The sequence below is a fragment of the Cololabis saira genome, chromosome 20, assembly GCF_033807715.1.
Source record: "Cololabis saira isolate AMF1-May2022 chromosome 20, fColSai1.1, whole genome shotgun sequence".
NCBI lineage: Eukaryota > Metazoa > Chordata > Actinopteri > Beloniformes > Belonidae > Cololabis > Cololabis saira.
The window spans coordinates 23533817-23558207 of NC_084606.1; the positions used below are offsets into that span (position 1 = coordinate 23533817).

At 44.2% G+C, this 24391-nt stretch overlaps 1 protein-coding gene across 3 annotated transcripts in view; it reads left to right on the forward strand.

Moving 5' to 3' along the window:
* exoc6b (exocyst complex component 6B) overlaps nucleotides 1-21081 on the forward strand; it is a 142360-nt gene extending 121279 nt beyond the window's left edge. For all 3 annotated transcript variants that reach the window (XM_061710438.1, XM_061710435.1, XM_061710437.1), the window contains 2 exons: nucleotides 18099-18211; nucleotides 19008-21081. In XM_061710438.1, coding sequence (XP_061566422.1) covers nucleotides 18099-18211; nucleotides 19008-19131 — 237 coding nt within the window. In that variant the 3' untranslated portion in view covers nucleotides 19132-21081. The remainder of the gene's footprint in view (nucleotides 1-18098; nucleotides 18212-19007) is intronic.
* Nucleotides 21082-24391: the final 3310 nt, after the last annotated feature.

Sequence of the window (24391 nt, forward strand, 5' to 3'; positions counted from 1 at the left end):
GAAAATAAAATAAAGTTACACAACATGGTAACATAGATGTTTTTATGAAGTTGTGTGAGAGAAAAGGAGCCGGTGAAGTGGATGTGATGGTTTTCTTTCAAACTGTTGGGTTGGTTTTTTTAATTGCTGCCACTTTTCATTCACAATCAAGTTTTATTTAGAAAATTAAAAATTGTTTGTTCCTGCGCTTCAACAGCGATTTGATTTATTTCACTTATCTTCTTCACAAAACGACTTGACCTCCTGGACGCCGCCAGCCTCATGCCGGAGTGGAAACGTCTCGTCCTTGTTTGTTTTGGAGATTTCAGAATTCAGGTTTATCCCACACTCGCTGGAGCTGTCCGTCTGACCTCGCTGGTCAAAGTAAAAGTCCTAAACGTGAGTTTGGGCCGTATTTGTGAGACTGAACCGGAGGTCCAAGTTGTATCGGGCCGGAGGTGGGAACGGGTCGTGTTGCTGAGCGCCGCCGAACACGCCTCTGATCCTCGACTCCTACCCGTGGAAACTTAGAGGAAAAACAAATTTCTGTTTTTCATTATTACCTTTTGTTCCCGAAGTTACTCAGTGAATTTTGGCTTGGTTGCCATAACAACCCGTATCACATCAGACTAGCAGCAAACGAGAAGGTCGACAAACGTTAAAGCAAGATATCCAGATATAGATCAAGAAATTCAAACACAACACAAGAACTCTTCTAATTAAAAAGTATTAGTACATTTTTTTCTGAAAAAAGAAAAAATCATAAAAACATTTTCTTCTGATTGACAAAAATTGTTAGTTTTTGTGGTGTGAATAAAAAAATCTTTTAACTTGACCTCAATATTGTGTATCGTATCGTGAGATTAGTGTATCGTTACACCCCTACTGCAGAGTCATCAAATATCTGCTGATGGCAGGAGGTTGGAGGGTCGGTGCGCTACGTGGAAATCAAATACCTCCTTTTTGCTGCGACTGGAGACTGAAGAATCGGACTTAAACATGTTTTAAAACATCTCAGAATGACTATTTCAGCACCGTTGGTGAGGATTTATTGTAAACTCAATCTTTATTTATAGAGTTTAAAACAACCGAGGTTGACCAAAGTGCTGTACATTTAAAAACAGCTGAATAAATGTCAGATATGACAAAGATAAAATAAATACAATAAGATGAGTACAAAATACAAGTATACAAGGAAATAAAAAATAAGAGTAAAATAATAGAAAATTGGAATATGTTTGAAGTAAAATTTTGCCAAAATCCACTAAAACTAATCAAAAGCATGGAGGAAAAAGTGTGTTTTTAAAGCTGATTTAAAAACCTCAAGTGATTGTGCAGATCGAATGTGCAAGGGCACATCACAGCTCGAACCGGGGGACATGTGGTCACGGATCTAAACGGGTTCCCGGCTTCCCTCGGCAGGAGGAAGCGGGACTAGATACAGGATGGATGGATGGATGGATGGATGGATGGGTGGGTGGGTGGATGGATGGATGGATGGATGGGTGGGTGGGTGGGTGGGTGGATGGATGGATGGATGGATGGATGGATGGGTGGGTGGATGGATGGATGGATGGATGGATGGGTGGGTGGGTGGGTGGGTGGATGGATGGATGGACGGACGGGTGGGTGGGTGGGTGGGTGGATGGATGGATGGATGGATGGACGGACGGACGGACGGACGCTTCAAGCTTCTTCAAGTCTTAAAACGAGGGCGAACCCAAACTGAACTCGCGGCCGAGGATTAACCTCTGAAAAGTGTCCGGAGCCAAATGGGCCTCAGAAAAAGTGGCGGAGGTTGAATTGACCTTTCTGAGAAAGTGGCTGCGTCTAAATGGAGCAGAGTGCAGCTAAAAGCTGCTGTTTTTCTAGCCCTGTTTGTTTTGGAGTATTCTGTCTTTATTTGCTTAATCAGCTCACAGAGCGGCTCCCAGCAGGCCCCCTGACTTCAGCCTGCACTCGTTTATCGTCTCACTCGTTCTTCCTCCTCAGTAACATCTCTTTACCCTCCGCCTGACCTCCTTCGCTCCCTCCTTTCCCTTTCTCGTGCTGTCCTGTAATATTTCTCCGGTCATTCTTTTGGAGTCTTCTCCCGGCCCTCTCGTTCTCCCTCACCCCGCCTGTGTCTGCGGAGCTCGCTCGCCCCCTCTCTGCCTGCTCAGTGTCTAATTGACAGCGGAGACCCCTGGTTGAACCACCGGCGCTCTTGTCTCCTTGTTGTTTCTCCTCTTTCTCTTTTTTTTCGTCCGTGCATTCATTCCTTCTCGGCCTTCTCACGTTCTGAGCAGGTAGCAGAACTAATCTGGCAGCCACCTTGGAAACATCCTGGGGCAGCTATTTTGAGTTAACGAGAGCAGGCCCTGATCTGAATGAACGGGCAGAGAACAGCGACGGTTAATTACGGTGGTCTCTGGGGCATGCAAACCAGCTAAATTTAATTTCAAGGCATAAAAAGTTTGGTGACTTTGCTCCAAAATGAGATTTAAAACCCCATTTTGTACAGAATTCTGCACAAAAACGAAGACGTGGCTCGATCCAGGAGGTTGTCATGTGACCAAATACTTTTGGTACATTTTTCTGCTTCATTTTTCAGTTTAGACACTATAACTGGGTGGCTCAGCTCACGTGGGGCGATGCAGCCTGCTGGGCTCGCCAGGCCACATCTTCCTCATGTAGATTAAACCTTCGCTCTTACAGGCTGCATCACTTGATAGATCGACCTTAATCAGCCCAATTTGGGGGCAACTAATACAATTACAAAATGCATGGTAATACCAATCATCAACAACATAACATGACCCAGCGTGTTGCACCCAGCACCATGTATAACCGGACCGCGCCGTCCACTGCAGCTCTGAGAGATAGTCTCAAACCCAACGTTGACTGTTGCTGTTGTCTGGATTTATAAAGCTCTAGCATAGGGGTGGGCGGTACACCGGTGTCATAGTCATCACCGGTGTGAAACTGCGCCACGACATGGATTTTGCAATACCGTCAATACCGTAATAAATCAATTATAAAATAATAAGCCTAAATAAGGAATTAAAAACGTCGGTGATATGCAAGGTTTGCTGCCGTGTTGTGACAGCAAGAGGTGGAAACACAAGCAACCTGTTTCATCACTTAAAAAACACGCACGCCCGTGAATATGAAGAGGCAACCCGGGCCAAAACGAGCGCAAGTGCGACCAGCAGCTGGTCCCGCTGGGACCGCTGCTCCGCTGGTGCTCCGAGCAGCACCAGCGGAGCACGTCCCAAGACTACACAGCTTTCACTGCAGGCATCGTGTAGCCTACTGCTGCTACATCTTAAGACAAGAGTAGTAAGAAATGATGGGGCTTAAAGTATTCCGGCACCGTGCCGGATCTCCGGCGTACGGAGTTTTTTTTCTCGGCGTGCGAGTTTGAGTGCTTTTTTTTTGCTTTTTTTTTTTTTTTTTTTTTTTTACCTTGTCTGCACACATATTATTGATTGATACCATGACGGTAGAAACCAAAAGTGTATATATGTGCATTATTACTATGTAATATATACATATATATATACGCACACATATGCGTACACATACATAAATATACACATACAAACCCAGTGTTTTTTTTTTTTTTTTTTTTTTTTTTTTTTTGGGGGGGGGAGGGGGTGGGGGGGGTGGTGACGACATCCACTGCCAATCCAGGAAGCAGGAACACACGGAGACACACGTCAAGCACTGGAAATCTGCAACAAAAAAAACACAAACAAAGCACGAAACCGGCACGGAGCCATCCAAAACACGAACAGCAATCGACCTAAATCTTGAGATCTGATCGCAGTCTGAGCTAAGCTATCGCTACCGCTACCTAAACCCAAAAACTAGAGAGCCAGCATGCAGGTGAACAAGCCAGTGTGTATGTCTATGTGTGTGTGTGTGTATGTATATGATCATGCATGTGTGTGTGTGTGTGTGTGTGTGTGTGTGTGTGTGTGTATGCGTGTGACTAAATTACTATATGTGTGTGTGTGTGTGTGTGTGTGTGTGTGTGTGTGTGTGTGTGTGTGTGTGTGTAATAAACCAAACAAAGCTCCACCTGAAGTGTATCTATAGTGGGGGAGGGGGGGGAGCAACCCCGCCACCCGTGAGACCAGAGGCCGACAAGGAAGAGCCCGGAACCCAGGCCACCGGCAACCCCACAGAGGGGAGAAGTAGGAGGGAGGCAACCCACCGCCTGCGAGGCCCCCCCCCCCACCCGGCGGCGGCCGAGGGGGCCCGCGGGCGGGGCCCCCACGGCGCGGAAAGAAGCAGCCAGGGATCCCGCGGCGGCGGACCGCGACCCAGGCAATCCCCGGCCACCCGGTCCGGGCCGGACACGCGGCCAGGAGGCCCCCGAGTTTGAGTGCTTTAAAAAAAAAAAAAAAAAAAAAGGTTTGAGAGAAAAAAAAAGGTTGAGTCAACCGAGTTCGTCTACCAATGGAATGAGAGGAAAGCAGCTCTGGCTCAACCAAACGAACACTAGCCAATCAGAAGTGGAGCTGGGCGGGTCTTTGACAGCAGCGGAGCACAGAGCGCTGTTTCAACCTGCCGGAGTACCAGCCACCGACTTCAAGATGGAGAAAAAATTAATGAATGTCGGTTTAAAAGAATCTTTTTGCCCAAAAGAAAGAAAGAGTGACAAAAAAATACCCATAACCATGTTCTTCTCTCGAAAAAACACACCTGTACCGCGGGCTTTAGAAGAAAATTAGAGAATAAGAGAATAAAATTAAGGGAAATTTTCCACCACCCGCTGTCCAACCAGCCCAACCGAGGTCCAGTATTACATTTTAAGACAGGTTTACAAAATATTTAAAATATAATATAATAAAAATAAATATAATATATATATATATATATATATATATATATATATATATATGTGTGTAAGATCTTTAGGTTTTTTGCCAAATAAGTATGTTGAGAATGCATAATACTCTCCCATGTCTCTTTTTGATAAGGATACCTACCATTTACTTATTATATTATAAAAATATTAACCTTATTCACATAAAGGGACAGGACAGGCTACTCCTCCCAAAACGTACCAAAAAATACCGTGATATTATACCGTCACCGTTCAAAAGATGAAAAATACTGTGATATTAATTTTAGGTCATATCGCCCACCCCTACTCTAGCACATCTGGCAAAGCAACTCAAAGCTACTTTGGATAATTTTTGCTTAGAATAAAGACTAGAGACCGCGAGACGTAGCAACATCTCCTTAAAATAACCAAATATTTCTTCAAATTAATCTGAAGTTGACATTTTTAAGATGACATTACTCATTATTGTTGCTATTCTCCAAATAAGCGTTTAACCTTTATCATCAAGGCTAAGCACGAAGAAGTTGAAAAATCATCTACTTTTCCTTTTTTGCGACATTCTTGAAGATTCATTTTTTTTTTTTAAACTGCTGCACAAAAAGATTAATTGACATAAAGTATGAACCCTTTAAGTGCATAGAAAGCTAAGTAATGTGACTGCTGCCTGGAAAAACTAGAATATCAGTCATCTGTCAGAGAAGCAGGTCGGTGTTTTATCTCCTCATCTTATTCATTTAGAGCAACAGGCTTCCTACCAATAACAAGGATCTCTCAGATGCTTCTCAGAAATACTTTTGAGGGATTTATCTATTTGAACCCGAGTCCCTTCCAGAGAGTTGGACGTGAAGCCCTGCCTCTGAAGTGCTGGTGAGCGCTGCAGCCGTGTTTTCCCTCGGCCACCCTCTGACCTCCTCGTGTACAGGAGGAAAAGATAACTTCCCCCCCCGCGGGTCGACTGTGTGTCATGTATACATCCCACAGCGGATTAATAAGGTTCAGCCTGAGCACCGAGGGGGCATGGCGGTGTGAGCCGGGCTGCGTTGTGTTGTGGTCGCTGGCAGCGGCGTGCAGCGGCGGTGGGAACGAGGCAGCAGGCAGATGTACAGAGATACGAGCGCTTGGTTTTAATTTAACTCGTGGCCCTCTAGTAAGAATGTAAAATTAGTTCCCTGTTGCGAAGCGATAAACATCCAAGCTCACCTCATTCCAGTCATAGCTGGAGATGCAGCGATAGCGTCCCGGCTGCGGGCTACGAATTCGGCATAAGCAGTAATAATAGAGGGTCTTTCATGTGCCGGGATGAAAAGTCAAAAACAAGCGTGGTTATGAGGCAGCGAGGGGAAGGGGAGAGACGTGCACGGTTGGGGTTGTTTGTCTGAGCTGAGGACGGATCTCCGAGTGAGGGACTTCCAGTAGCTGCCCGAGCGCTGCCCGATAACCTCCCCATGTGACCGTTGACCTCCCGACCCCGGGGTTAAGTGTAACATCTTTTCCTGCAGCTTGTCAGATGCAGTTGGAGATGAGATGAAACATGCCTCCAACGCCGGAGGGGGATGTTTGGGGTTAGAAAGTACTGGCACTGAAACCATCAAGGGGCTTTGCTCTGCTTTGTTTTACAAAACATTAAATGTGTTTTAGGCTTTTTTTGTTTTGTTTTTTTTTGAGTGACAGAATCAAAAAGTGCTTTTTTCCCCAAACATGATAATGAGTGATGTTTGATTGCAGCCACAACATTAATCTTGATTGCTGCTTCATCATCAGACCCTAAAACCGAAACGCTGAAGCTGCGGTACTGTTGGTTGGGTTGATTGGTTGGTCGGTTGGTTTGTTAGTCGGTTGGTTTGTTGGTTGGTTTGTTAGTCGGTCGGTTGGTTGGTTGGTTCGCCTTTGTTCACTAGTGTAGTTTTTACTCCCGTCCTATAATACGTTGCATCACTAGCCGCATGCCAGTGGTCGGCCCTGTCATTGGTAGAGCAACACGTCTCCATGGCAACCGGCCTCAAGTGAAGAGCTGAAAAACCATAGTGATGCAACAACTGATTCTGATCCAGTTGATCCGGAGTTGGCCGTCTCTCCTCTATTGTTCGTACCACTCTGGGAAAACTGTACTCAAAGGTCGTTTGTCCACAACTGCTGGCGTTACTATCCTAAGCCATGTTTGCGTACGTGCGTCCTCACGACCCACTATGAACTAACCGTAGTCGGGTCGGACCGAGGCGGCGGAGCGTTCACACCACAAATGGACCGCTCCAGAGTTCGTTCATAGTCGTACAGAGACCTCGTCAAAGTGATCTAGGGATGGTTGTGTTGGTGCAACCAGAGTGTGGTTGCTGTGTTCACACACCGACCCAAGTGAACCGCACCCGGGTCCAGAGTTCCTTTGGGCCGACCTAATTAGTGCCAGAGGGAAAACACCCCAAGATACGACAGACACGGTTCTGAGACCCTGGTATGTGACAGTTTGTCTGGTGGAATTGCCCCATCAGGTTTTGTTGATGTTCAGATATCAACAGAAGGAGCAAAGTGGTTCATAGTGCAAAGTCCAGTTGCATCGTGGTACCAGTCCAGAAAACAATGATCTTTTCCTGGAAGCTGCCTTTACAAACATGAGTTTTTAAGCATCTTTCCCAGGTAGTCAATACGTTTAAATGCGAGCCTCTAAAGAATCAGAGGAGTAAGGCGACGGTCTTCATACAGCAGAGGAGCTCTTCTGCCAACGGTTTTGTGAAACTCCTGACAAGACGGATCAGAACAACTTTCTGTGGCTCAATGAGGAAAATCAAGTCTTTTTTGGTGTTTTGAGTCGGTGTGAGCTCCTGTAGACGACCTCAGGACGACCTCTGTGATGGACAGGTGTCAAGATTTACCTTTGTGACTTTAAGCATACTCCCGGCAGGCAGGCAGACAGACGGACGGACTCTGACGGGTGTCAACATGGTCTCTGTGTGCAGACGGTGACCCCTGAACTCTGGAGTGAACTGAGGATCTGGCAGCAGAGTTTAGAGAAGGTGAGAGGGGCTGGCCGCTGACGGACGGGCGTCAACGCTGACGCTCTAAACCACTTTCACTGCTTTTAACAGCCTCTGACCTTTGGTGGTGTGGACAGAAAGGTCATGCGTCTGGGCCCGTGTTTGTCAAATAACTTTGGACGCTGGCGGTGAAACTCTCAGACGCCGCTCTTTTGGCCAGGTGGGAACTTGTTTGGTTCCCACCTGAACACCATTTCTGCTTCAGAGCCACAGAACCAGTTGTTCTGGAGCCAGGACTCATTTTAACCAAAGATCTGGTAGCTTCTCGGTCCGTCGGCTTCAGAACCGGAGGTTTGCAAGTCAGTATTCTGCATCTTCACTATGAAATCAGCACATACGTTGGGCGGTTCATGGATACTGATGTCATGGCTAGTGTTATTTTTGTCAGCCTGTTTCAATTTTAGTTTTAGTCTAGTCTTTGGGTCAAGCTATCATTTTAGTTTTTATTAGTTTTAGTCACGTTCATTCTCCTTTTAGTCGTGTCAAGTTTCAGTCGACTAAAAGTCTGAGCATTTTAGTCTTATTTTAGTCAAAGATTGGTTGGCAAACAGGGTTATCTTATTATTATATTATTGTTACCTTATAAACTCAAGGATACATTCATTCCAGATACAGAAGACACAAATTTGAGTTTATAACATATTTATTTTTCCACATTTCTCCCCATCTTTTTCTTTTTGACGACACATTGGGTTTTCTTTTCCACGTCTATGTAGGAAAGTGTATCCAAAGATGGTTTTTATTCTTCTCCAGCCCCAGAGCAGATCCCTGCGTTTCTCTATGTAACTTTGTTTTTAATGTACGTGAACCTAGAGTTCTGTGTTAACGGCATCAGCCTCTAACTCTGCAGCTGCATCTTCTGGATCTGATTCCCCGCTGCAGCGACTGGGATTGAGGACGTGACGTCACCCAGCAGAACTAAACCAGAGGAAACTACTGAAAACATGGACATTAACGATCTTTGGTAGAACGTTTTGGTCAACGAAAATGAAGACATATTTTAGCAGAGTTTTTATTTTGTAATCTACATTTCAGTCTCGTTTTTATTCCTCTACAATATTGCATTATATATCTAATTATCTTTATCATCACATGACCAGCATTTTCGTTGCGTCTCATTTTCCTCAGGTGATAAAGGTTCGTTGACGACGATATTTAGTCATAATTTTCGTTGACGAAAGCTACTTTAGTCATGTGGGACGGATGATTGATCGGCCGCTGGATGAAAGACAGCTCCGGCGTTGAGATGAACGGGTGTCAAACCGGCTTCTGCTCCCGATAAAAGTCCAGTCCACTTTCGCTGCTTTTAGCGACCTCTGACCTCCCGCCTGTCACATTAGGAGGGAGATGGGCGGCTGGGAGAGCTGCTGCCGAGGGCAATGTTGAGAGAGATGGAGGAAGCTCTTCACCTGGGAACCATCTCAGGTTCACTGCTTCTGGTGGCACTTTTCTGAGTCTCAGAGTCGAAACGTTACATAATCAAACGTGTGTGTGTGCACGTGCGTGTGCGTGCGTGTGTGTGTGCGTGCGTGTGCGCAGGGTGTAAACATGATGAATTCTGGGTGACCCTGACTTTGGCTATTAAGAATGGGAACACGGCAATTCCCAGACGGTCCCAAACAAATAAATCCTGCCTACAGCCGAAATAACCATTAACAACTCTGCTAAACGCTGCGAGAGGAGGAGGAAGAAGTAACGTTGACCATGGAGAGAATAGGGGAGGGAGCGAGAGGGGAACTGGAGAAGGAAAAGTTCACAATCAGAAGTAGAGTTGGACAAAGGAGGTGGGGGAGGAAGATGGGAGGAGTTTCAGGAGTCGGGATGGAAAAATAGAGATGGAGGAGAGAGGATGTGGGCACGGAGAGAAGAGCGAGGGATGGATGTTGAGGACTTTTAGGGGTTCAAAGAGGGGAGCGCATCATCTTTAGGTTTTTTTTTTGCTCGTCTCCCTTGAAGAATCAGAGGAAGCAATAATCCGTGTTGTTGGGAGACGGAGCGATACGGAGGGGAGGTCGCGGCGAGGTGAGAGAGGGGGAGCGAGACGAAGGGAAAGGTTCAGGGAGAGGTGAAGAAAGAGACCTGCCGTGTGTGTGAGGGGTGAACTGAAGGTCAGGTGTGTGTGTGTGTTCGCCACGACGACCTGCTGGCTCAAGTGGGCTCGTTGTTTCTGGGAAGCCCACGCTCTCCGTTTTCTTTTCTTTTTCACTTTTATCAGTCTTTCCTGATAAAAGACTGACTCAGTCCTCCTCCTTGTCGGACCTCGACCGGTGTCTTCGCCCTCATCCTTGAAAAACAGTTAATAGATGTGTGATGAAGAGAGATCAAAGTTTTCTACCTTTTAGGGGTTTGCTGCATTATTTCCATCTTTCCTGTCTTCCTCTGTTACTCATTCCTTCTTTCTTTCTTTGAATCCATCTATTCTTTTGGCAACTGTCACAAAGCTCAATTCTGTTTTTTTCCTTTATAATTTGCTGCTTTGGTTCTTTTTTTGAAATAACTTTCTGTTATCCGGAGAAATCAGTAACCGTCCTCTCTTAAAACGTCTAACCTAGATTATTAGTTGTGAACATCCGCCTCTAATTAACGAGCATTTGCTGCGTTTGGGCCTCAAAGTTATTACACTTAACGAAGACGAGGACTAAAACTGAAACCAACGGTGAAAAAGTAATGAAATAAAGATGAAAAACTAACTTTTTTTAAAAATAAAAACCAGAATTAACAATATCAAGCTGAATGAAGCGAAATAGAATTTTCTTTTTCATGTAATTTGTGTATTTTGATGTTTGACATCCGTTGTTTCTGCACTATGGCGCCTTTTTATCTCCGGCACTTAATTTTTCAAATTATTCAAGGCAAATAAAAGCTTTTTTGTGGTACAGAAGGATTCTTTCATCCTGAATGTTTAAGTCAAAACCCGAAAAACTAAAAGTAGTGATGCACTAAAACTAAGATCAAACCACGGTTCCGTCAGTGATTTAAAGGTCTTAAAGGTTTTAAATGTTTACGAAGCCGCGAGCGGCGACAAGCAGCTGCTGCTTCGCTTACGGCTCTGCGGAGCGAAGAGAACACCATCAGTAGTTAATATTAAACATGTCAAAGTCCGTTGAACTCTGACCTCTGCGGTAGCGACGGCCGCTCAGACGTGGGCAGCGTCTGGGAAGCCAAAATCAATCACATCAAAGCTCTGCTGAGCGATCGATGATCGAGCAGATCCAAGGACCTGTTCATCCTTCCAGTCCCTCCACCGTCTCTTCAGAAGAATACTATTTTTGTTTTTGGTTACATGATAGAAAGATTACAACAACAAAACAACAGGAAAGGTAGTGGGGGGGTGACGACCGCCGTCTGCTCTCAGATAACCAGAATCTCATGGATCTCTGCTGCCGGCTTATCAGTCTGAGAGAGTGTTCACACAGCAGCAGCTGCAGGATGTCTTTACTCCCCCCCCTCCTTTAGCTTGTTTATACCTCAGAAGAACACGTGTGGTAAAGTCCTGCTTGTTAGGACTCCTCCAGCTGATGTCCGGTACGCTCATCGCCGGTCCTGGAGAAAAGTAAAACTCAATATAACATCTGAACTACTGGACTACAAAGAGGAAATTGAGTCCTCAATCCAGTCTCTATTTATTTTATTTATTATTTATTTATTTATTTTTTTGCACAGTGATAACACAATAATTTTTTTATCATACAAGGACAAATAATTTGTGCAGGAGAGGAAAAGAAGCCCGAAGGGCTTATAAAAAATCCTCCCCCTCAATACAAAATCACAAACAAATCAGTCAATAGCAAAAGAATAGAAAGGAAAAAAGAAAAGGTAAAAGAAACAAAGAAAAATACAATAAGTACACAAACAAAAATATCCATGAAATGGCAATTTCATTTCAGTACGAATAGCCTGTTAATTTTGTCTAAATAAAAGATACCCCACTAAGCTGGTCCTAAACATTTTTAAGGATGACACTAACTTAAGAGATCTATCTAAACAGTTCCAGAGTTGAGGGCCATGGAATTTGATAAAGGATTGGTGACTGCAGGTACGACAAAGAGGTAAATGAAAGTTCTTCCCACCTCTAACTGAATAAGAATGAATATCTGATGATAACAGAAAAAAATTATGAAAAGTGCCTGGAATGTCTTGTTTGAAATGAATGAACTTAAACATAAACAGGCATGTTTGAAACTTGTTAATAGAAAAAATTGATAATAATTTAAATTTGCTAAATTGCTCTACAGCCGAGCATGGTGGTGGCAGCGGTATTACGTGGGCCCCCCCATCGTAGAGGCCTGGGAAGTTTGTCGGGATAGAGAGGACGACAGATTGTGGTACAAATCTACCACAAACTGAGCGATAGTCTGGACCTGAAGCCTTTTCAAGTATCCTGGAAGACCTCAAAAAGGGCAAAGAATCCCCTCAGAATCAGGCATAATGTTCCTAAATTTAGTCTAAAACTATTTTCCAATGGGGTTAGATTAGTTTTTCAGACTATAGTTCTTAAAGTTAACAAATTCAGTCTAAAAATAACTTTCCTCAAACAGCGTTTTCACCCACTTAGACGTCAGTTTCTGCAGAGTCAGCAGGATCGTCTCCAGAAAGACTTGAGGCTCTCGTTCTCCCCGAAGGAATGTAACACTTTATTTTGCTTTTTAGATACAAAAGATCATGACATCCAAAACTGAGAACCGCTCCCCCCATCGTAGAGGCCTGGGAAGCTCGCTGGGATAGAGAGGACGACAGATTGTGGTACAAATCTACCACAATCTGAGCGATAGTCTGGACCTGAAGCCTTTTCAAGTATCCCTGAAAGACCTCAAAAAGGGCAAAGAATTTTTAATTTTAATTTATTTTATTTAATAGGGACAATGCAGGTTTACATGTGATCACATTCACTCATTACAAACAAGCCAATGTGACTGATGTTCTGCATACAGAGATTATAGCTATTGCTAGTTTCCATCTCCTGTCCCTAGTTAGGCTTTTAGTAAAAGAAAACGAAAGAAAGGAGAAAAAGAATACAAAAATACATTCAATTTTCAACATGCAAAGCTATATCCTATTTACAATTCTCAGCTTGCAAGAGAGCACCCTATTAGCGGTTACAGGTGATTAAAAATGCCTTGAAACAGCCCCTTTAGAAACAAGCCTAATATTCTCCATCTAGACTACATCTAGTCTGAATTTGGGGTTAGATTATTTTTCCAGACTATAATTCTTAAAGTTAAGTCTAAAATAGTCTTTTAACTTTCCTCAAACAGCGTTTTCACCCACTTCAGTTTCTGGAGAGTCACCAGGATCTTCTCCAGAAAGGCTCTCATTCTCCCCGAAGGAACGAAACTCTTTATTTTTCTTTTTAGATACAAAAGATCATGACATCCAAAACGGAGAATCTTTTATCAAGTGAACCCTTCTTTCTTGTCCCTCCTCCCTTCGCCCCGAGCAGCCTTGTGCGGACTTGCTTCCTCACGCTTATCCAGCGGGCCTGTTTGTGCTTGTTTACGCTGGAGGATTAGCGGGTCAAACCTCGGCCACGCCAGGGTGAACTTGAGGACAAAGGAGAGAGGTGAACGCGGGAGGAAGGGGAGGAGGGCACAACAACAGCGATAGGAGATAGCGGGAGCTGGACGGAGGAGGGAGGACGGTGAGGAAGGTAGAGAGGAAGTGCAAAGTGACCGTCATTCTTCCTTCTGAAGCCCGGGTGAACCCCAAACTGAGCGGGCGCCTTGTGGACACTTCCTGTTTTCAAGGAATAACACTTGACATCGATATACAAAAGTTCAAAACAAGAGAACAGAGAAAATAACGGAGCGTTTTCACCTCCTCCATGCGGAGAGGAGGCCGCCACCAACGTCTCCAAACGAGCTGCGTTAGAGACGGAAAACGTGATGTTCTGTAAGGAATGTTTATCAGGGGTTACTTGGAGTCCAGAGACCGTGCACTTTTCCTGCAACTGTCGACCAGAAAGTCCGGCAAACAAAATCTGTCCTCGTGAACACTGTCGTATGTGTTGGTGAAGCTGAGATTGCTCGTATCTCCAGGAGGAGCTGAAGTACTTGGGCTTTTATTTTGAAAATACGAAGGTGTTTTCAGCAGGGCACCTTTGTGTCTTTGGTTTTGCGATGGTGCACCTGAATCTGAAGTTAGAGAGGGAAACTGGAAGAAACTATACTCATTAACGGAGCAGTCGATCAAGTATTACGTGAACTATGACCCCCTGGTACCACCGGGGGGAGGGTCCCTCAGGTCCCGCAGGTCCCAACCGGAGTAATTCTGAGACGTCACATCTAAGGCTGCAATGATTCCTTGAGTAACTCGATTACAAAAAATAATGAAGAAGAATTTCCTTTGCCTCGAAGCCTCGTTTAAATAAAAAATAAATTTAAACTTCACCTTTCACACGGGTTCTTTTTAATGTGACACAACGTGCTACACGCATGTGTCCCTTATAAAGCAGAAGAAGACGGCCCGGGACTGACAACAGTGACAGCACCAATGAAAAAACGTAGCAAAGCGAAAGTAATACAAGGAAGAGGAAGAAGATGTCGAAGGTGTGGGATGATTTCAAATTAAAAATGAATAAAAAATATATAAAAATAATAAAAAAGGTCCCGGTCTACATGGTGTAAAACTCTGGTTCCAAGTCCCGGTTCACAGCCAAGCATCTCTGTTGAAACGTGTTGGTTCTGAATGTGAAGTTGCACAATTTAAAAACAGTGTTTAAGAATATTTACTTAGAAAAAATACGTTTTGTTTTTTTTATATTTCAGGAAATGTTAAGTTGAAAATAATTTTATTTATTTTTATTGGAAAATTTAACAAACAGTTTACTAGTTTGCATAATATGTAAATCTTCTTCTTTTGGCTTTTCCCTTCAGCGAAACAGTTGCCTCCATGTCTTCTGCGTCCTCTTCTCTTACCCCGACTACCTTCATGTCCTCTTTCACTACATCTATAAACCTCCTCTTTGGTTCCTCTGCTTCTCCTGCCTGGCAGTTCATAACTCAGCATCCTTCTACCAATATATTCACTATCATCTCTCCTCTGGACATGAACCATCTCAGTCTGGCCTCCCTGACTTTATCTCCAAAGCCTCTAACATGTGCTGTCCCTCTGATGTCCGTATTCCTGATCCTATCCAGTCTGGTTACTCCCATAGAGAACCTCAGCATCTCCAGCTCTGCCTCCTGTCTTTTCCTCAGTGGCCACAGTTACATGATGTTTTTTAATTCAGAATTAATTATTCCGAATTAAATAATTCCGAATTAAACTATTTTCCTTCGAGTTTACATGGAAATAGTAATTCCAAATTGAGGTTTACATGGAAAACATGTTTGATCGGTTTGATCAATTCCTCTTAAGGTCTGGGGGTTGGGAAGGTTCTGATTGGATAAGGGGGCGGACCGGAAGTTACTTCTACCGGAAGAAAAACTAACTTAGCCGCTACAACTTTGAAAAGCTCACAATTTTGATATTTCCTTCCATCTGTTCTTTTAATTATTTCCAGGTCCTCCAAGCTATTTATTAAATAAATGGTCTCTGCTCTTGACCACCGTTTACTGCGTGCTGCCATCTTGAAACTTTGTTTGGAAAACAAGCCCAGCGCAGAATATAAGCGTCATGGAGACAGACGGGCGAGGGAACGAGCAGAAAGACCGGAATTAATTTAAAGCGGAATGAGTGTATACATGATCGCGGAATTATTCTATTTGGATTTAAAATCGGAATAAACCAGCCACTTATTTCGGAATTAAGTTTAATTCGGAATGGCCATTTTCATTCAGAATGAGGTGTTTACATGGTAATTTTTACTCATTTTAAATCGGATTTAATTTTAATTCTGAATTAAAGAGGAATTAAACTTCCCATGTAAATGCACGCAGTAACACTGTCTCTAGACCAAACAACATCGCTGGTCTCACCACAGTTTTGTACACCTTTCCTTTCCTTTTAGCTGAAACTCTTTTATCACACCTGACCCTTTTCTCCACCCGCTCCATCCCGCCTGCACACGTTTCTTCACCTCTTTTCCACTCTCCATGGGTCTGAACAGTTGACCCCAAGTACTTGAAATCCTCCACCTTCTCCATCTCTTCTCCCTGTCAGCTCACTCTTCCACTTGAGTCCTTCTCATTCACACACGTATAAATGTCAATTATTCTCATAAAAGAAACAAATTGGTTGTTTTTAATCAAGTTATCTGTCTTGTTTTCTATTGTATATTTATTATTGGGCTTTAATAAAGCAAAAGTAAGTTTTATTCAATTACTTGATGGAATAATCGATCACCAAAATATTTGATAGCTGCAGCCGTGGTGACGTCACTGATTGGACATCAAAAACAGGATGAACAGCCGTCTGTGGTTTTTCCCCAGTGGTTTTGGCCGCGGTGCACTTCATTTGATATAGAGTCCAGCTCCTGTTGGCCAACAGCGTCGTCGTCTTTGCGGTCTTTTATTCCATCAGTGTCCCAGTTACGTCAAAGTTTAACCACCGGGAACATTAATACTGTAGATGATGGATCACCGTCGGCCCGACAGGTTCACAGGTCTGCTAATGTCGTCTCTCCGGACTCCCCAACCATCTCACAGCCCAGATATTGGAAATGTTGGTCACTAATAATCGGGATTGACCTTAAAAACGTCTCCCGGCTGATGAAAGTCGACCTGCCGGACGGATGCGTACAAGGGGTTTCATCGGTGATTAGGCCTCTGATGGATCAGTGTCACATTTATTCAAAAACCATGTGTGTGTTTCCTCTTCCTGCCCTCCCGCTCTTATCTCTCCTCCTATATCCCTCCTTCGCTCCCGTTTCCATCGCTGCTCTTTAATTTTCTCCGTCTTCCCTACATGTGGTTCTGCTCTGCATCCCTCGCTCCTCCTCCTCCTCCTCTCATCCTCACTCACATATGGTTTCTCTCTCTGGTTCTGTGTGTGTTTGGTGTTACCCAGAGTTCACTGGGGCTCGCTGGGCCCGTGTGTGTGTGTGTGTGTGTGTGTGTGTGTGTGTGTGTGCGCGCCTGCCGGGCCTGGTTCTGTGTGTTTGCTGGAGTTCAGCGGGGCAGCGGCGGGTTATGCAACAGTTTGAAATGTGGGTCATATAGACGAAGGCGACGCCTCCCTCTTCCTCCTCACGTCTTCCTTCAACCGTGTTTATATTTATCCAAGTACCAAAACCGGAGAAAACCCCTCATTGATCAGGTCGTTGACTCCCAGCAGCCCCGGCGGTGTCAATCCAGCGCTGCATAGTCTTTTTATACAAGTATTTATATAATCACAATAATTTAAGATGATATCAAACCACACTTTTATGCATAATAAGGGCCTTTTTAATGTTTTTGAGTCGTTTCTGTCAGCCTGTTTCAATTTTAGTTTTAGTCTAGTCTTTGGGTCAGGCTATCATTTTAGTTTGTATTAGTTTTAGTCACGTTCATTCTCCTTTTAGTCGTGTCAAGTTTCAGTCGACTAAAAGTCTGAGCATTTTAGTCTTATTTTAGTCAAAGATTGTATTTAGCCAAACCCATTTTACAATTCAAACAAGGTTATCTTATTATATTATTATTGTTACCTTATAGACTCAAGAATACATTCATTCCAGATACGTCACCCAGCAGCAGAACTAAACCAGAGGAAACTACTGAAAACATGGACATTAAGGATCTTTGCTAGAACATTTCGTCTCGTTTTGGTCAACAAAAATGAAGACACATTTTAGCAGAGTTTTTATTTCGTAATCTACATTTTAGTCTGGTTTTCATTCCTTTATATATTTAATTATCGTTATCGTCACATGACCAGCATTTTCGTCTCGTCTCGTTTTCCTCAGGTGATAAAGGTTTGTTGACGAAAGCAACTTTAGTCTGCGGAGACCATAATGATCGTAATTTCTGGGAGAAGACCCTTTGTAGTTCAGAAGTATTAAAAGTATTTTTTGAAGCATGAAGACTTCAGGGAGGGTGTAATTCAGAGTAGATGCGGTGTGTTTCGGTTCCCCTAAAGCCCGATGAAAAGTGACATCTGCAAATAAGATCAGGAAAGCAGTTACTCTCATTGTAATATGTTAGATTGAATTATGGGTAAAGAAAATGGCAACCAGCTGCCGGTCGGAGCTCCGAGAAGCGAAGCTGTAATGAAGCTCAAATGTCCTGATAAGACGGAGACCCGGTTGCATCATAGCCTGGAGGTTTGGGTGTCCGTGGGCCGACTGGGCGCCACGACGACGGCACTGATGCTGATGCTTTGGTCTTCTCTCTCCACAGCTGCTGGACCTGTTCACCCAGTGGGACTGGTCCACCTACCTGGCTGACTACGGGAGACCCACCTGCAAGTACCTGAGGGTGAACCCACACACGGCGCTGGCGCTCCTGGAGAAGTGAGTCCTGCTTTACGGGTCTTTGTACGTACAGAACCCGACCGGTCCCGCTGAGTTTCAGGAGTTTTGGACCGTTGGTGAGTCAGAACAAAACCACCAAGACCTTATTTTTAGAACTGCATTCTTGCTCAGTGGGTTTTGTGGCCGGTTCTGATTGTCTTCAGTAAACCTCGGTACCAGAACTGAACTCTGTTTAGCGTCACCTCACTGGGCATGCTCAGTAGGACCGAGCTCCTTCAGGCGTTTGACTACTTAACGTTATAAGTGGTTTCTGCAGCCTGGACTTCAAAGTCGAGACTTCTTTGGAAAGAGGGATAAAAAACAAGATGTTTCGTTGACATGAGAAAGTAAACAAGTTTATTGTTGTGGTGATCAACAGTCGCGGCGTCTCACTTGTCCTCTGGTCGTGTTTTGGCAGGTCGCTGAAGCCGTGAGTATCTGAGTGTGTAACCATGTGTGCAGGCATGTTGTTTGTTTTACTCTAGGTAGGTGTGTGAGATCTCACCTGAGCGGTTTGTTATGGTTACACACCCCCCCCCCGGGCACCAAACAGAACATAAACTCCCGCCGTGGCGACACTGATGCTTATCGCCGCGGCAACGCCCTCATCCTGCATCCGGAGCTGATATGGAAATGATGCTGATAACAACATCCTCACACGACCTGCATGAGACGTTTAATCTGCTCGTGTTTGACCTCGCCGCCCGCTGGGTCCATTAACAGAACTCTCCGTGTGTTTCTGCCCCCCCCCCTCTTCACCTCTGCTCCTCCTCATCCTCTCTTCTTCTGCCTCCAGGATGAAGGAGACGAAGAAGAACAACGTCTTCGCCCAGTTCAGGAAGGCCGACCGGGACCGGCAGAAGCTCATCGACACCGTCATCAAGCAGCTGCGCCACCTCATCACGCAGCACCACTCCTAGACCCCGCCCCCCCTCCCAGAACCCCCTCACCTGGACGGGACACGCCCCCTTTCTTCCTCCACGTGTCGGGTCTCCGGCTCCGTCTCACCATGACGATGCTTCCTAGGAAGGAAAGTAGAACTTAACCTTTGAGTAGTGTTTTGTGAAACTGGATCGGAGGACGCCCCGATTTTCCAGTCCAGGTCCTGGTGGACCCCCTTTACGCTCCAGAGGTTTCTCTGCTCCTGGACGTCACGAGTCGGAGCAGAGATCGACTGAAACGGCCGGCGGCAGATGCCAGCGGATCCCGAGCAAAACACCAAACCAGACCGTCTTCCACGTCCCTCACCCTGGATCCGCGCCGTCGCAGCTCCTCGCCGCCGTTCTTCACCATTCAGCGCGATCCGATCTCGTCCTCTTAAGGCGTCTTTGATGTGGGGAGGTTGGACTGCGGAGGGAAGCAGAGTGGAGCAAACATCAGCTGGTCGTTTCACCATGACATCGGAGCCGGAGCCACATCACTGGTCCTCCGACCACATCAACCAGCCTCCCACGTTCCTGCAGCGTCTCGCCCAGGCCTCCAGTTTCTGACGGGATTTAAGGTCCGAGTTTGCTTCTTTTTTTTTTTTGTTTTGTGCCATAAACCCTTCCTGCAGCCGCAGCAGAACAAACTGAATGTAGCGAGAGGTTTGGTCGTGTTGGGTGGTGAATAAAAGCACTGAAGTAAAGATATCAGAGACGCAGAGCCTAATGTTACCGACGACTTCTCTTCCTCGCTGAAGGGAGTTTCCTCTGAAGTGGGTTCTGTGTGAGACGTTTGAACGATGCTCGGATCTCCAGATACTAACGTGCAGCCGCTAACGTCAACTGCAGCGATTAATAAGCTCCTTCCACCGCGCATTTTATTTCCTGCCATGCCCTTGACACAGAGAGCGCCTGGTGGGGATCGAAAGACTCGCTGTGATCTCGCCCGGACCAGGGACCCGTCTCCCTGCTCCGTCTGACCAAAACGACATCCAAACCTGGCAGATATTTGAACATCGGGGATCAGCGTCCACCTCGACCGACACCAGAACCTTGTTTACAGGGAGATCGAACACAAAGCAAATGCCTCATACGACCCCACTTCACAAGAAACTATCGACTAATAATTAAAAAAAAAACACCTGCAAATACTTGAACGGTCGCTGCTGCTCAGATCTGGCAACCGGGGGGCTGAAAGGAGCATTTTCTACTCGTATGTATAAAAAAGTGGGTCTTAAAGAGGGGGGGGTGCTCTGACCGAGTTAGGGACTCGTGCAGCTCTTAGCTCGCCTGCTGGATTAGAAACAAGAGTCTTCCATGGGGGGGGGGGGGGGGTAGATACTTTTACACGCATTAAAGCACAACACTTACTTAGTTTGACTCTAAATTATTTCTCGTACTAACGGTGGTCTTTGCCGACTTTGTGTTGCTCATCTTTTCTTGAACCCGGATGCAATAGCGGCAGCAGGAAGCAGCCGGGCTGCGTAAAGGGATTCCGGGGCGGGGGGTGTCGTCTTCCTCGCCGCGCCACAAACCTTCAGTGTCGGTGACTTTCTGAGCAACATGTCACTTTTTTTTTTCTATGAGATTGTTTGTTTGTCCTGCGCTGTCTGAAAGGGAACCGGGCCGTCGCTGGTGCACGAGCCTTTGCTGGACTTTCTCCTGCCACTGAAGCGGCGACGCTGCCGTGTTTGGACTCTGGACACAGTTCACTGAATATTCACACTAACGTGGTTTCTTCCAGCTCTTCCAGCTCTGACAGCTCTGATTAATGCTCGTGGTTCAAATCGTTTTTGTAGCCGTTTGATCTGCAAACTTGTCCCGCGGTGTTTTCACGTCCAGTACTTGGTGTCCAGAGTCCAGACGTTGCTGTATTTGTTTGTAAGGCTGATGAATAACCACTAATAAATAACAGAATACTAATAAAAGTGAAATGCCAACACATGAAAATGGACCATTGTTGTTTCTTTTGGGATTTTAAAGGTACTTTATTTTTTTAATCTAAACGGTGATGCACAGTTGGAGGCGTCGGTTTTTAGAGACGTCGGTTTCACAAGGCTTACATCGCATGGTATCTGTTTAAAGGGGACCTATTATGAAAAACACGTTTTTTTTTTGCTTTAACATATATAAAGTGGTCTCTCCTCAGCCTGCCAACTCAGAGAAGGAGGAAAGCAACCAAATTCTGCAGTGTCTGTACAGCCGCCCGGATGATCCATCCAGTGTGATGTGGATCTACGAGCCGTTCAGATTCTGCTCCCGTCGTTACGTAACCAAAATGCGATTTACATAGGTTGGCCTCCGATGCGTGAAACCACGCCCACAACTAACTCCGCCGGCCGGAGCTTCCGCCATTTATTCGTAGCGGTGTATCGCGTCATTCAGGCAGCCAATCAGCACAGTGCTCATTATCATAGCCCCGCCCACTCAGAATCCTGCATAGATAATGAGGTTAGAGACTGGGAAGATAAGGACATGGCTCGGAGGCTGAATTTCTAATTTATTTAGCAAAAAACAATCAAAAGCTTGTTTTTAAGACATTCAAGGCCTGTTTAAAATAGGTATTAGATGCCATAATAGGTCCCCTTTAAGTGCAGCTCCATCACATCTAAACTGAAGCTTATGGAAGACCCAGACTCTAAAAATAGCACCCGTGAAGACCATCAGATTTAATCAAAGAAATCTTGTTTATAAGTATAGAAATTATTAAAAACAAAGCACCCTGGGTAAATAATTCAGTTTTGTTTGAAGACGAGAAAACGGGGATCGTCACCGACTTTAAAATAAATGACAATGTTTTCACGCCGCCATCACCAGGCGGCTGCAGCAAGGGTCCGAACCGCCTCAAATGCTGCCTAGCTCCAATAATCCCCAAGTTAAAACTTTACGACGAAATTTTCTCTGCACGTCCAAATAAGTCGCACGAATATTTCATCCACGAATCATAAAAAATATCTCTCGTCCGTTCCTTTTTTTTTTTTTTTTAACAAAACTTAATTGAAAATATACAAACTCTCAAAAAGGATAATGGACAAATATCAATTTAAATGCAATATGAAAAGAAAGGAAAATAAAAATAAAAAATGTGGATTCTTGTAAGAAATAAAAAAAAAAAACAAGGCGCTCTAAGAATTAAAAGCTGCTTATGAATAACAAAATAAATTAAGCATTTAAATTCACATAATGGAGCATAGAAAAGGAGAGGAATTATTAAATTAGAATAACATAACGAGCAATGTCTAGACTTGTTTTATTTTACTTGCATTTTTGTTTTCTACTCTTTTGAGACGTGAAAAAAATCTTAAAACCGTTAATAAAACCCCGGAAGGAGGGTTTACAATTTCTCCATTTGGCACAATGAATATGGTACTTACCCAGTAACAAAATTATATTAATATCAGAAACAGAAAATTCCAAATTATCCATGAAGAAAATAATATAGCTTAATTCAAAAGGTGGAACATTATTAATTTTAAGAGAGATCCAATTGTATATGTCTGTCCAGAAACAATGAGACAAAGGACATTGATCAAACAAATGATCTAGTGTTTCTTCATCCTTTTTGCAGAAGGAACCTCAAATCTAAATCTTTTTTTAAGAAATCTCTCTCTCGTCCGTTCCTGATCTGCATCATCTTAACATCCGTCATCGTTTCCAATTTTAAACCGTTTTGTGAATCACCCAGCAGTTGACGCTGTAATCTTTATCCTCCCTTAAAGCAGACGGGATAAATAGTCTCTGGTTTGGAAACAAATCAACCAGCCACTGACTTGGTTCCTAGCTTTTATCCCCTTTTACAGTGTTGGCGTGATTACTGAACATGATTAGATTTAGTTAAAACTTCCCCTCATCTTAACTAGGGCTGTTCGATTTTGCCCAAAAATTAAATCTCGATTTTTTTTCTCTCAAAATCCGATTTTCGATTACGATTACGATTATTTTGTGAATTGACAAAAGGCAAAGAAATGATTTCAAATATGCTGTTTTTTTATTGAACATTTGCCCCATTGAGCTTTAAGTGCAAACTTTGCTCTTATTAAACCAAAAATGAACGAATAAAGTGCAAAACTCTGTAAAATAAGTTGGAAAAAAGTTTTAAAAAATATAAAGTTTTATCTCTGAAAAAAAAAATCAGCAAATCAGCACTTGCAAACATACAGTAAGTTATATTTCCAATTAAATAAAACAAGACATTTTCTAATTAAACTAAACTGGGTCTTTGCATGCTAAATAATAATGCAACCCATGAAGGAGGTAGAGGTGTGTAATGTCAGTCATTACATTTGCTATTCACATTTGCAAGTTTTTTGCAAGGAACACGAGCCGGTCTACCGCATCTGGCTTGAGGGATGCCCGGTGGCATGTTACAACGCCCCCTCCTACACTAAAGAGCCTCTCCGATGGGGCACTTGTCGCAGGCATTGAGAGGTTTTTCCATCAATCATTAATATTGTATCAATCATTAATATGTGTGCAGGCAAGGTTAAAAGAAAAAAAAAAAAAAAAAAAAAAGTGAAAAATCGATTTTACGATTTTCACGTTTTAACATCGTTCTAATTACATAATCGCGATTACGATTTAAAATCGATTAATCGAACAGCCCTAATCTGAACCATTCCTGTGAATCAAAAGTTAAAATGTATGTAGTGCATTTATTAAGCAGGATCATTACGCTGCATGGACACATGTTGGGAAGGTGGAAGGCGTCTAAGACCGGGAGCTGGTGGAATCCGTCTGCACCTTCACGGGTCTGCGGGAGGTTTGAGATGCAAACCAGACTCCTCTAATCGGGCTATGATTCTGGCTCGGAGACGGATGGTACGGTCCAGTCGTATCCCAGAGTTCTGTTCGCGGGTGAACCTCCCACGGGGACGCGGCTGCAGTACCGAACCTCTGAAGTTTATTATTCAGTCTGTTCCTACAGCCGTCTAGCGTGTGGCCATGAGCTCTAATCAATGACAGAACGAGATGATTGAATTTCCTTCTCTTCTCGGGGAAGATCAGGTGAGAAAAGTCTGGAAACCCGAGAAGAACCTAATGTGGACCTGCTGCCAGTCCACATTTAGAGGAAGCATTATAGCTATTTCTTTGCACCATTTGGGTGGAAATTAAGTCGCCACACGTTTGTTTAGTGACGGGAAAATACACACAAAACACGGAGCTGTAATTCAGCAAAAGCAGTTTTAACTTAAAGGCAGGGTAAGTGATTCTGCTTAAATCATAACCCTCCTAGCTGCCCCAACAATTTATAACAACA